At 42.5% G+C, this 14,623-nt stretch overlaps 1 protein-coding gene across 1 annotated transcript in view; it reads right to left on the bottom strand.

Moving 5' to 3' along the window:
- The window catches only part of ACSBG1 (acyl-CoA synthetase bubblegum family member 1), a 101,644-nt gene that overhangs the window by 1,964 nt on the left and 85,057 nt on the right, over positions 1–14,623 (bottom strand). Inside the window, exons 11-13 of the mRNA XM_019504398.1 lie at positions 10,694–10,911; positions 6,011–6,150; positions 4,605–4,851 (exon numbers count right to left, since the gene is read on the bottom strand). Of these exons, the coding sequence (XP_019359943.1) occupies positions 4,605–4,851; positions 6,011–6,150; positions 10,694–10,911 (605 nt within the window). The remainder of the gene's footprint in view (positions 1–4,604; positions 4,852–6,010; positions 6,151–10,693; positions 10,912–14,623) is intronic.

The following is a 14,623-nucleotide window of genomic DNA, read 5'->3' on the forward strand; positions in this document are numbered from 1 at the left end:
AAGTGCAAAGTGATGCACCTGAGGAGGAACAAGCGGCACCATACCTACAGGTTGGGGAACTCCTTTCTTGTCAGTACAGAGGCAGAAAAGGATCTTGGAGTCATCATTGACTCCAAGATGAACGTGGGTCGGCAGTGTGGGGATGCAGTCAGGAAGGCCAACCGTACCTTGTCATGCATCCACAGATGCATCTCAAGCAGGTCCAAGGAGGTGATCCTCCCCCTCTACGCGGCACTGGTGAGGCTGCAGCTGGAGTACTGCGTCCAGTTCTGGGCGCCGCACTTCAGGAGGGATGTGGACAACATGGAGAAGGTCCAGAGGAGGGCCACTCGCATGATCGCGGGCAGCAGGGCAGGCCCTACGAGGAGAGGCTATGGGACCTGAACCTGTTCAGCCTCCACAAGAGAAGGCTGAGGGGGGATCTAGTGGCCTGTTACAAACTAGTCAGAGGGGACCAGCAGGCACTGGGGGAGTCCCTGTTCCCCAAGCACTACCAGGAGTGACTAGGAATAACGGTCACAAGCTGGCAGAGGGTAGATTTAGGCTAGATATCAGGAGGCGCTACTTCAGTCAGGGCGGCTAGGATCTGGAACCAACTTCCAAGTGAAGTGGTGCTGGCTCCTACCTGGGGGTCTTTAAGAGGAGGCTAGATGTACAGACCTTGCTGGGGTCATTTGACCCCAGTACTGTTTTCTGCCACGGTAGGGGTCGGACTCGATGATCTGCTCAGGTCCCTTCTGACCCTAGAAACTATGAAACTATGAAAGGTATAAGAAAAGTCTCATAGCACCCCTATAGTCAGGGTAAAAATGGGAGTTGAAAGCTATTGCTTACTTTCTTCATGAGACTTGGATACTTATTCTTCCACCCATTCCCCTAATTCAGTTTCTTAACCATAATGGGACAGAGATTTCTCTGTCATAAAAGTTCTGGTTTAAGATTAGGTCAACAATTTAAAATCTACCTGTACCATATTTTGCATAAATGCAAAAGTTGCAAGGCATTTTGCAGACCCTAAATCCAGATAGGAAAGGCCTTGATCATCTAAAGCAAAACTGATGACTGATAATCTATGATCAAATCAAAAGTTAAATTGGAAATTAAAAACTATTAACCTAACGTACTTTGACTTTTAACCTAAAGGTTTCTGTTGCTAGAAATACAAACACATTTAAACATCCTATGTACGCTAAATATTTTTAATTCTAGGGGAGTTTTTTTTGTTAAAAACTATGCTAACAGTGGCTTTGCTTTGTTCTCTGGTAGACCTTGGGCCTACAGTTTTGAGCTTCCTGCTGTCTAAACCAATGGATTTGCGCAGAGCGTTAGGTCTAAAAGTCTATCATTTAGTTCCTGCAGACTACCTCTCTAGAGGCATCGTTACAGAAAGGAAAACAAGAGCTTTGAAGGAGAGCTTTAAATTTTTACTTGTGATAGAATGAGATGGATTAGATCAGGAAGAGGTAGCCATAGAGATGGAAGTATTTCCCTACCAGCATTTTTGTAATATGTGGCAGCCTCTACTAGCAAGACCTCATAATCTGTTGGTCCACAGGGCTCAGGGCCCTTTCATAAATCTACCCCTAAAAACCTGGAAAAAAGGTATCTATTTGAGAAATGCTTTCTCCGTGTCACTTTAGGAAGCCCATTGTCACAGCCCTTTCTGACCAGAGGGAGCAGACAGTTTACTTGTGGTCGACCTGTAACAGTAAAGAAACAGAATTTCAAGGATACCATGTCATTAATTCAGATCTAATTTCTTCTGCACAGAAGAACAGGCAATCTTATTATTCTGAATTAATGTTGTAGATAAATGACTCAAGGCCTCAACTCCCTATCCACCAACATAATTGACTTAATTGAAAAATATTTCTAACAACAAAAAACTGGCCAGTGACTTTAGCATTTTTTAAAAGTTTACCCTTGACTCGATATCAGATTTTGCTCAAAACATAGTTATTAAATGAGGAAAACCATTGGGACTGTGTAAATAATCTTTTTTTTTCATCTGGTGGCCAAATTAAAAATGTATATTTGGGGTTAATCCAAAAAAAAATTTGGGAGCAAATATATTTGTCTAGAGTCAAACTAACCATGATGTTTGGTTATGGGGCTTTTGTAAAATTAAAAAAAGTCTGAAAACCATGGACAAGGTATGTAAAATATTTTAGGTGCTGTTAAAAAACCTAGGGGTGACATAACACTTATATGCCCTACTGTCCAGCAATTAGAGTATTTGACGTGAGATGTGAGCAACCCAGATTCAAGTTTGCTGCAGCCTACTCAAAGCAGGGATTTAAACTTGGTTCTGACGCCTGTCAGAAGATTGCATTACTACTGCATAACAATATGCTGAGGCAAATATCTCCCAAGCTTCTGTTGAAGCTGCTATACTTTGTATAAACAGTGAAATATTCATTGGACCACAGAGAGTCATTTTGTGATTGACAGGTAAGTACACTGCTGAATGTAGCATAAAAAAATATTTCACTTTGGACATATCAAAATAAACCATTTTGGCATTTCTGAAATCATTATTGTTTTGGTTGAAACCATTTGCCAAATTCTATGCAAACTTATAAATAATTTCAACTTCTCCAAAACTATTTTTAAGTCACCAGTATAAATAATTATCCACTTACGGAATACAGCAGACCTCTCTGTGCATATCAACTTCATATCTTTGACACATTCCCTTTCTCTTTTAGTTGAGAGAAACCTTCCTCTGTGTATTTGATGAGTGTTTTTACTGTGCATCATTAAATATTTATGGAAGTGTGTAAAAACTTTTTAGTCTGCATAAATTAAACGATGAAGTAGGAAAGTACAATATCTTAACCAGTAGATCTTGAATTATTACTCAAATATTTTCCTTCTCCACAAAAGAGAGTCACTGATTTTTTCCTCTGTGAAATGCCCTGGATGTCCTGGGTAATGTTAATGTTATGCTGCAAAGCTTATAACTGGCCATTTTTCAGATTAGGAAGACAAGAAAAAAGAAGGAAGCTTGTGCAGAGTGAATTCGGCAAATGCTTAACTGAATGAAAATCTGTTATTTTCTCTTTTAAAGGGGAAAATCCATGTTTTTCCACAGGAAACAGAAAACGTAGATCTCTGGTAATAAGCAAAGTAGGGGTTGCACCTTAGAGACTAAATCTGGCTCAGAGGCATACATTTTTATAGGCAACAGCCTACTTCATTAGATGATATGAATGGACTGAAGAAGTAGGCTGTCATTTAACAAAGCATATGCGCCTCTGCAACAGTTAGTCTCTAAGGGCATTTGTACATGCCACAAGGGTTTACTTGGTTTAATTCTCCCTAAATTGAAGTGGTGGGTCTTTAAAAACACAGCTTCCATTTAGGGCAAAGTAAGTTCCTGTGGCATGTACACAAGGGTCAGGCCTGATCCTTACCTGCCTCTCCGGCAGTGGGGAGGGGAGGGTGAGCTGTCAGCTGGCCGAGCAGTTCTTAAGCAGGGGGGTGGGCCACAAGCACTCAGCCCAAGTGCTCTCAGAGGGCACTGCAGCTGCAGAGGGAACCACAGCTCAGGCAGGCAGGCTCCAGTGAGAAGAAGAAAATAAAAGATCAGGCTCGCAGCTATTTTCTTCCCTTTCGTGGAGCCTGCATACACAACCCCTGAGATGCATGTGGTCCTCCAGTGCTTTTCTCTGAGGCAGACTAAGCCACCTCAGAGATGTTTTATTTTACTATGTCCCAAAGTCATTTAATGTACATTATGCTGCCAACGCATGCAAACAGCTGCATCGTTAAAGTGGTACAAAAGGGCATTAAGCTGCTTTAAAGGCGAATTTTGTGGCAGGTACAAATGGTCTATGGTGCTACTATCCTTTGCTTTCTTCCTGAATTCAGACTAACACAACTAACTGCCTCTCTCCCCTCTGTAATGGTGACTATAATATAATCAGATTCAACATTGTAGCAGAAGGAAGTAAGCCAAAAAAACCCACCATAGCAATATAAACTTTAGAAAGGGAAATTATACAATACTGAAGAAGTTAAAAAGAAGATAAAAAGAGCAGTCAAGAAGCTAAAATGCTTAAAAGCAACCTGGGAGCTGTTTAAAAATACCAAATTAGAGGCTCAGGAAATGTGTATACTACAGATCAAAAAAGGGTATTGGGCAGTCCAGAAAAACCCCACAATGGTTTAATAGCACAGTTAAGGAGGCTGATGAAGACAAAAGACATAATTCAAAAAATAGAATGTGTCCAAATATGCAAAACAGGAAAATGCACAAATTCAGGCAGGTCAAATGTAAAAGTATAACAAGGCAGGCCAATAAAGAATTTGAGGAATATCTTGCAAATTACATTAAAGTTAAGACTTCTGAGTGAGTGGAAACATTAGATGATGAGGGTGTAAAAGACATGTTTTGGGATTAGATGGCCATAGCAGAGAAGCTAAATGAATTCTTGGTATCAGTTTCTACTGCAGAGGATACCGGGGAGATTTCTACACTGTATCTAATTCATCTTAGCAGGTAAATCTGAAGAGTTAAATCAAACTGAAGTGAAAATAAAGGAGGTTTTAGAACAGACTGATAAACAGTAGCACATCACATTAGTACACAAATGTCTTACCAAGTTCTCCACCAGAAATGGAAAAATCCCTTCGCAGAATTACCCACTTCTGAATGCACTGAACCTTGGCTGTGGCATTTATGTTGACTTTGGTGATTCCATCTTGAATAGCCTGGTAAACAGCTTTATCTTTCGTAGCCACGATCTCTGACACTTTAGTTGCATTGCTGCCAATCTTCTGGCAGAACTCCCTGGCTTCCTCAGTCAGATAATCCGTAGGTTCAGATGTTTCTGGGTCTAAAGTACTCTGCAATATCAAATGAAAGTTTTAGTATTAAGTAGTTGCTCCCACAAGCAAGGTGTTAGTCCAGACATGCCACTCAAGTCAACAGCGACAGGACAATTCAGAGCAACAAACTGTAACTCAGCCTCAGTCCACACTGCAGCCTTAGGTGTTGGTAAACAGAAACACATGTGGACACATATTTTATTATGCCCACATACTGTGAACATGCTGCTGTATGTGTACATGACACTATCATATCTGAAACATGACATAATTTAATTGCTATATGAAGAAATATAAAGTGTTATTTATAAAGCATGATAATTGAAAGTTAAACAATATTTGTTTGATCTCTTGTAATAGAGGAACTGCTTAAAACTGAAAGACATATTTGTCCCAAATTTTTTATTTTACTTCTAGATGGTAAGGAATTGATCACTGACGCAAAATAAGTCTAAAAAGTGATAGTGTAACAACGGAGCCAAACGATTTTATATAAAAGTATACTGACCCTTTGTTTTTCATTCTCTTGCTAAGGTATCTTATTTGTACTCAAATGTGAATCTCAATTGGCCTTGATCCTGCAGAAACACTAGTCATAACTTTGTTCCAAATTACAAACAATTTGACTTCTTTGCAGAAAGAACAAATAGATGGAGATTAGGATCTGCTGGAAAATAAGTATCTTCTTAAGCACAAATCAGAATTCGCAAACCTGCCAAAGAAAGCTTTTTGTGTGTATAGCTATGACACAGCATTGTTTTGTGTGTACGATGACTTTTAAGGGCTCTGTCTACAGCAACATCAGCCATGTTCTTTCACTCTGCTCTCTCTTGAAGATTAAGTTCCGCTTTTTCACATTTTTCTTTTTAAAAGATTATTTTGGATCAAGAAAAGTCTTGGTTTTATAGAAGAATTATTTATCCTGCTTGCTTTTATTTGTGAAAAAGCCTGCAGCAGACCTGCAAGTGAGTAAACCTAGCAGAATTTATATTATAACTTATTTTCCCCAATACAGAACAACCATCTCTGTTTTCCCCCTCACCTGCTCCTTCCAAAAGTTTCAAATAGCCAGGCATCTAGTTCTATTATATGAACATAAGAAAGTTTTTGAAAGAGTGGGATTCAGAGAGATGAGTGGGGCTTGATTTTGCTGAAATCAACAGTAAAACTGATGTACCTTTAAAGTTAACAATATTGATAAGAACTTCTTTTGGTCTCCAATCAACATGGCGTTGCTAACAATAGGCAGTGCCTTTTTGACTGCATCTTCAATTGGGATTGGAGGCACATTTTCACCTCCAGCTGTAATAATCAAATCTAGATATAAAAAAATGCTTATTAGTTGAAATGAAATAACTTTCTTAAAGATTTCTAAGTGACAAGAAAAACAATTACCACATCCTGGCTACCAGAAGATATACCAGGAATCTCAGACATTTTTAAGGAGATCACAACCTTTTTCAACGTAAAAGTGAACCTTTCTTAAAATTACAGTATGTTCCTCTGCAATATCCCTAGATATATCCCTCTCTATATACGCACATCAATGCAGCTCCATTATATCAGACTTCAGACAATTCAGCTTCAGTTAACCAAGAGTTTAGGTTATGTTTCTTGAGGTGTTGCTGCTCTCTTCAGACTTTTTAAGAGCAGATCCCTTCAAAGCCTGTTGTATTTGATCTGTGTTGTTGTACTGCTAAATCACTGAAAAGCCTTTTCATACTTGGTGCCCTAGTAAAAATCAATTCCTTAAACCACCAAAAGAGGACAGGCCAGCATAAAATAAATACAACTCAGGGAAAGTATGAAAAAGCAGCAAATAGGAAAGGAAAAGTCAGGGAACAGCCAGGAGAAAAAGATAGGATATCCAGAGGTGTCCAGAAGTGTAGTTCTTGCCCATACCTCCATCAATAAACTGTGCATAAAAATAAACTTAAATACTGAACACGTATAAAAATCTTGTGCTGCTTCTCTAGAGACAGGCATTTATTTGAATGTCTGTCTATTAAAGTAAATCACATTACATATTTAGTCAAATCTTTCAAGTCCCCAAGCAGACTGTGGGTGTTTGTCTACATTAAACCAGTATCTTCTTCCTGCACCTAAAATAAATTGTGTTTATATATAATAATCACCTGAACAAATAACATATTCAGTACAGAGAACAGGAGTATATTATTCCAGACCTTTGCATAAGATGGTAACTAAAAGTGATACGTAGGGGTGTGCAAAGGGGGCCCTATTCAATTTGGATTTGGATATGGCCTGAATCAGGGACAGTGATTTGATTTGTTGATTCAGACCACTGTCCCTGATTCAATTTGGCTGAATCCAAATCTGAAGATTCAGTGCTGATTTGGAGAATCAGCGATTCGGGCATAGACACAGCTTTAAATGTTTTTTCTACATACCTCGAGGTGCCAGTGTGGCTCGTGAATGCTGCGATGCTGGGGCGGATGGAGCATCCCACAGGAGGGGGGGGGGGCCCTGCGTGCTCAGTGGCGAACCCAAAAGTAATTCTGGTCCACTTCTGGGTCCGCCAGGGAGTGCGAGGGGAAGGGGGCCCTCCTGCCCACCCAGCTTGGCGATCAGCCATAGGAGGATCCTGTGTGCCCCCTCAAACCCAGGAGGCACCAGTTGCTGAGCCATGGGGGCACGGGAGACACCCCTATGCGCTCTCCAGTGGACCCAGAAGTGGACCAGAAATGCTTCTAGTCCACTTCTGGGTCTGCTGCTGAGCGCACTGGGGAGCCCCCCACACTTCAGTGGGACACTCCACGCACCCCAGCATCGCAGCATTCACAAGCTGTGCCTGCTACCTAGAGGTATGGAGAAAAAACATTTAAAGCTGTGTCTATGTCTGAATCGCTGAATCTCTCCAAATCGATTCAGAGGGCTCCAATTCAATTTGGAGAGATTAAAGGGTCCTCTGATTTGATTTGGATTTGGAGATTCGGCCACTGAATCTCCGCTGAATCAAATCAGGGACTGAATCTTCGCACAGCCCTAGTGATACGTTAGGGCCCTGTGCCTGAAAATATTAATGGCAGGGCTTAATATTACTTGCATGCTCCCCATGATGTCAATATTAATATTGCTACATATAAAGTGAAATACATGTAAAGGTAGTTATTGAAAAAAATTTCTCTTAATTCTGGCAAACAGCTGACTTCACAACAGATGTACAGGAAATGAGGAAGAAAATAAAACATTAGGGAAACAAGTGAGCAGTGCCTTGTTTTTAGGAGAAATGAACTGTCATTGTTGCTCTAGACTAGGGTATTCAACGTTAAACACATTATTTTGGGTAGTTAGGTTTGCAAAAGCATAGTTTGACTTTTTCTTTAAAAGTCACAGTGGGTGTGTCTACACATTCATTAGTGCGCCACAGTTACTGCACATTAAGTTTAATACTTGTATAACCAAGTACTAAACCAATGTGTAGTAACTGGTGCTACTATGCAGTAGTGCTGGTGCACAGGTTTTTAGTGATGCTAACTGTTCAGTAGCCTAATCCAACTGCGCAGTAGCATATTAACATGGTTTTTGCCCTGCACGCTACTGTGCAATAGAATTAGGCCACTGTGCAGTTAGAGTCTTGTGTAGACTCACTGAGTAAATAGAAATATAATAGTCCTCTGCAGAAAGAAAATCTCAATCCACCACAAGAATGCTGTTACCTCTACTGTGCAGTGTCTACTTTTAAACCAGCTTATTGTTACTTAGCCATCCTCCCACATATCTTATACACCATGGATCAGTGAGACTTAAAAATCCTTTTGCTCTTTCTCTCAAACCTGGATACTCTTTTCAATCCCCAACTCTTAGCTCTCAGCTTCTTTCAAACACAAAACAGCCTCTCGACTCCCATTACTAGTTCCACCCCACTGCTCTGAGCCTTTTTGGGAAGGTTGGCATGTAATCTAATAAATAAATGCACTGGGTTCTATTGCTGTCACTGACTAGTAACTTTATTCAGATTTTCAGTCTTTCAGAGTTGTTTTGGCACTGAGACACAATACGGCAGCTTGTGTCGTCATCCTTAATACAGTGAAAGTTCTAAAATCTATGAGGCCTGAAGGTACGGGTCAGACTCACCAAATAGCATTTCAGTAAATAAAGGACATGGTTTTGGACTCAAAGTGGGTGTCTACACATTGCCCTACAGCGACATCATTACCTCACCGTGCTTTAGTACTTCCAAAAGGCGCAATAACCACCCATACTGCGTTGTGCGCATGGCACACGGTTAGTTTTAGCCGCTACTTTGCCATAGCAATGCACTAAAATGGGGGAGTGCACTGCTACATCAAAGTAGCTGCTGGCCATGTGTAGATTCACATGATTGCTAGCTACATCACTGTAGCACATCATACAGCGACACAGCACATAACTACGGCAACACAGGGTGACATGTAGCCATGCCCAAAGGGTGAGAGGGAACTTATTGACGGTCATTCAACACGTGTTAAATGGTCTAAATTTGGATTTGAAATGTGAATGAAAGCTCAGGCTAGCATTTACTTCAGGCAAGCTGACTCACCAACTCTCAATTTAAAATCTTTTTTCTTGACTAGCAGTCCTATCATTGAAAGAACTGTTGAGAACAGAACAGGACCAAGTATTGGTCTTGTTTAATTCCATTACCGAAAAATATGTGGGAAAAAAAATAAATAAGGGAACGGCAGTGAATAAAAGTAAGGCAAAATGATCACATTCAATGCTAGTGAATGATAACATCTAATAAAGCCCGGCTTGACTAACAGAACACTGTAGTGTTACTCTGTGACAAGTTCACCAGCAAGTGCTGCCTCCTTGGTGACTCATCTTGTCTTCTGAGATAGTTACTTGTTACATGAGAAGGTCTTGGAAATCTCACCCATACATCTTGGAAGAGCTTCCAGGTAAGCAGGCACTCAATCCTTTCTGAGGTGAAATTTTAAGCTAATTAACGTAATAGGAATCAGCTTTAGTAATTTGGTTTTAACTTTCCCTTCCACCCCCAGGAATAAGGACAATATTGTTCATTTTTTATGGAAATATAGGGCACCTATACATGTGCTCCAGCATGTCTGGGGGGAGGCATTTTAATTAGAATGGTTCTCAGGAGCTGCTGTAATTAAAACACCTGCAGTGTCTCATGCATTCAGTGTCCTGTCTTTCAAAATGGCAGCAGGGGCACTTTAACTAAAGCTCGCCACCATTTTGAAATGCAGGGATGCAAAATACAAGAGACACTGCAGCATGCTGGAGCGCTCTGATTAGAATGCTCCAGCTGACTCGACTGAGTCTGGTCTGACGTGTTTTAATCAGAATGCATTGGAACATGTGTAAAAGTGCCCATACAGATTACAGATATCTCAGGTACTTCTCATCTTGCAGTAAGAGTAGCAGAGAGTTTTCATCTGTTCCATGATGACCCAGTCCCATGAGCTAATAAAACAAAGTGACTGTCTGACAGTCCTGCCTGAATATTCTGATCTGTCATTGAGCTCCAGAGCTTAGCAAGATTGGGTATTTACAGAATTATCCAGCATGAAAATTCATGTACTGTATATCCTAAAACAAAAACAGTTTTGGAAAGTTGTGAAACCACATTTTGCAGGATTTAAGATGATCTCTCTCTACTATGGATTAGGAGTAGCTTTTTTGTGGGGGGGAGGAAAGGCAGATTAACCCCAACCTAGTTACTTGAGTTTCTAGCACATTCTTCTGAAGCATAAGGTGCAGGCATTGAAGACAGCATGTTGGACTAGGTGGACCATGCACCTGAACCAGTATAACAATCCCTATGGTCTTAACTGTGGTATAATTGAATAAAACTAAGTACTATACAATGAAATGAGAAACTGTAAGTTACCTTTAATTCGTCCAGTAGCATAGACAAAGCCATCCTTGTCTATTTTTCCAAGGTCTCCAGAATGCAACCACCCATCTTCATCTATGGCTTCTTTTGTTTTATCCTCCATATTTAAATACCCCATGAAAACGGTTCTTCCCCAGAAACAAATCTCTCCATTGCCATCTGCATCCTCATTCACCAGTTTCACTTTGCAGCCAGACACTGCTTTGCCACAGCTACAAGAGAACAAGAGAATTAGCGTACAAAGAGTACTAGAAATGTCAGATGAAATATAGAAGGACCCTTGGAGAAAAACCTAATTTCCCTTAGATACTAAGGTGTTAGCATTTATAACAAGGGTGTCAAACATATACCCATGGGCTGGATCCAGCCCACAAATCACCACCACCTGGCCCCTGGTGCTGCCCCTGGGTCTGATAAGACCCACACGAGGCATGGCATAGGGACAGTCTGCAGGCTGGATCCAACCTATGGATCCTACCCCACCTCCCCCAGCATACCTGATCTAGCAGCTGGTCCAGCCAGTCTGGGATGCACGTTGCATGCAGCATGGACCCCAGAATAGCCACTGTGTGTGGCACAGTCCTGGAACTGTTGGGGTGGGCACCATGAGCAGTGCAATGAGGTGGGGGTGGCCAGTGCATGCAGCACAGCTGCCACTCCTGCTGGCCTGTGCCACACATGGGACCAGTTCCAGCCACTCCAGGATCCATGCTGCATACAGCACCACAGGTCCCAGACGAGCTGGAGTAGCCACAAGATCAGATATGCAAGGGGAGGGAAGACAGTCCATTGGCCCAGTTTGGCTCGTGGCCCAGACCCATGCCACAGATCCAGCACATGAGGCCAGATGATTTCGACCTCTGATCTATAAAATAAATACAGGCCCAACATTACTAGGAAGTTATGGACTAGAATTTCAGCTGATAAATAGGAGATGTATAAAAGGATCACTGTGCATTTAAACCAGCTGAAGATATTACCTTATTTTGCTACCTAAGTGGACTTTATTTTTTTCTTGAGCATGGAATGTTTTTCTGTTTGTCTGAAATGTCACACTTGCACGTTCTCCCCTCTTGCCCAAACCAGCTTTGGGGTTTGTCAGAATGCTCTGCACAGCACGCAAAAAACCTCCACTTGGCTAAACGCTCCAACCACTGATACCCAGCATTGAAGTGCTGCAGAGGTAACATGTTCAGCTTCTGACCTCAAGATTATTTTGAATATTATAGATGCAACACAGGCCAATGAAGCCCAGGAAGTTAAGGAAAGGACAAGGAGAGGCAATCTGTAAGGAACATTCCTCCAAAGTCTTTAGAAATATATCAGTGAATGCACTGTATGATATCTATAGATTATGCTCGCAAAGGCCTTGCATGGGGTCCACTCCCAGTCACTCTGGCCTCCTTTCTTCAGTGTCCTCTCATTCTTGAATTATAAGGAATATTACATTTCATGCATCAGTGCATAAACCAACCTTTAACTGAAAGTATATGAAGAACGTATCCCCACTGGCAATTTCATAGATTTTATAGACATTAGAGATGGAAATGACCTCCGGCGGCAGTTTATTCCAGACCTGAGGGGTTGGACAGTAAAGAAGTTCTTCCTTATGTCCAGCCTGAAATGGTCACAGAGAATTTTGTGATCGTTTGACCTTGTCATCCCTTGGGGCGCTCTGGTGAACAGACGTTCCCCAGATACTGGTGAGCACCCCTGATAAATTTATAGGTGGCCACCAGATCACCCCTGAGCCTGCGCTTTTCCAGGCTGAAGAGTCCCATAGCTCTCAGCCTGTCATTGTAAGGTCTGTTTTCCTGACCTCTGATCTTGCACGTGGCTCTTCTCTGGACTCTCTCAAACTTCTCCACATCCTTTTGGAATTGTGGAGCCCAAAACTGGACACAGTACTCCAGCTGCAGCCTCACCAGAGCTGAGTACAATGAGAATGACTTCCTGGGATTTGCTTGAGAAGCATCTATGGATGCAACCCAGGGTTTTGCTTGCTTTACTAGCCACAGCATCACATTGAAGGCTCATGTTCATCTTCTGGTCAATCATGGCCCCCAAGTCCTTTTCATCTGTAGTGCTAACCAGCGCAGCACAGCCAAGCCTATAAGGATGCTGCAGGTTTTTCTTCCCAAGGTGGAGAACCTTGCATTTTTTGGTGTTAAACACCATCAGATTCTTATCCGCCCATTTCCTAAGCCTGTCAATGTCAGCCTGAATCACCCTCTGGACACTTTACCCCAGAGTTTGGTGTCATTGTCAAACTTGGCCAGTCCGCTTCTGATACCAATGTCCACATCATTAATGAAGATGTTGAATAGTGTTAGCCCAAGGACAGAGCCTTGAGGGACCCCACTGGTCACAGTGCACCACAACAACTGACTTCCGTCAACCATCACCCTCTGGATCCAACCACGGAGCCAATTCCCCAGCCAGTGGATCATGGTGAAGCCGAGGGCGCAGTTGGCCAGCTTTGCTAAGAGGTGATCATGGGATACCACATCAAAGGCTTTTTTAAAGTCAAGATATGTGACATCAATCTTGTCTTCCTTGTCCAGGTGATAGGTCACCTGGTCATAAAAGGAAATCAGATTGGTCAAGCAAGACCTACCCACAACAAACCTGTGCTGGCTATCCCTCAGGATGCTGCCATCGGCCAGTCTGTTAAGAATGGTCTATTTGATAATCTTTTCTAAGACTTTCTCTGGGATAGAGGTCAAGCTGATGGGCCTGTAGTTTGTCAGATCCACTTTACTCCCTTTCTTGAAGACAGGCATCACATTGGCCTTCTTCCAGTCTTCGGGCACTACACCAGAGTGCCAGGAGTTCTTAAAGATCCATGCCAGGGGCTGAGCTATGATGCTAGCGAGCTCCTTGGGTACCCTGGGGTGTAAACTGTCAAGGGCCGGCTGACTTGAAGGTATCCAGCCTCTCAAGGTGTTCCTTCACGAGGTCAGCACTGATTGAGGGTAAGGAATCACTCTCACGCAGGCGTTCCCATCCTGTAATGGGCAGGGGCATTCCTTGGGACTGGTGAAAAACCGATGCAAAGTACCCATTTAGCAAGCTGGCTTTTTCCTGGGTGTTGGTTGTCGGTTGTCCCATCTGGTTTAGCAGGGGTCCAACATTGCCCTTGCTTTTCGTCTGGCTCCCCACATAAGTTAAAGAGGACTTTTTATTGTACTTGATACTTGTAGCTAGTTGGAATTCAGTTGCAGCCTTGGCTTTTCTGGTTCACTCCCTGCAGGTCTGGACCAGTGCAGAATATTCCTCCTTGCAGATGGATCCAGTCCTCCATCCTTTGTAGGTCTTTCTTTGCAGACGCAGGAGGTCCGCTAGTTCCCTGCAGAGCCAAGGGGGGTGGTGTGTCATTTTGCTGCCTTTCCTCCGAGACAGAATACACTTTGCTTGTGCATCCAGGATCGCTCCCTTGAAGACCAACCACTCATCCTGAACTCCCCTCCCCTTTGGGTCGTGGTCCATTAGGGCCTCACTGACAAGCCTCCTGAGCTTGTCAAAGTCAGCTTTCCTGAAGTCGAGGACTTCTGTATTGCTGACTGACTTGCCAGCTTTATGGCGAATGGTGGTGATCAGCTCGTGGTCACTGTCACCCAGCTTCCCTTTGATCATTAGGTCGTTGGCCCTCATTGCCAGTACAAGGTCGAGCAGCGCTTTACCTCTCATCGGCCCGTCAACTTCTTGCATCAGATAGAGCTCATTCATGCATGAGAGAAAGCTTTGCAACCGTTCGGATTTGGCTGAGCGCTCTTCCCACGAGATGTCAGGTTAGTTGAACTCTCCCATGACGACAACCATGCACCGGGAGCATTCAGCTTCAGTCAACTGAGAACTCCTGGCACTCTGGTGTAGTGCCCGAAGACTGGAAGGCCAATGTGGTGTCTATCTTCAAGAAAGGGA

This window comes from Gavialis gangeticus, unplaced genomic scaffold (genome assembly GCF_001723915.1).
Source record: "Gavialis gangeticus isolate Ggan-Ray unplaced genomic scaffold, GavGan_comp1, whole genome shotgun sequence".
NCBI lineage: Eukaryota > Metazoa > Chordata > Crocodylia > Gavialidae > Gavialis > Gavialis gangeticus.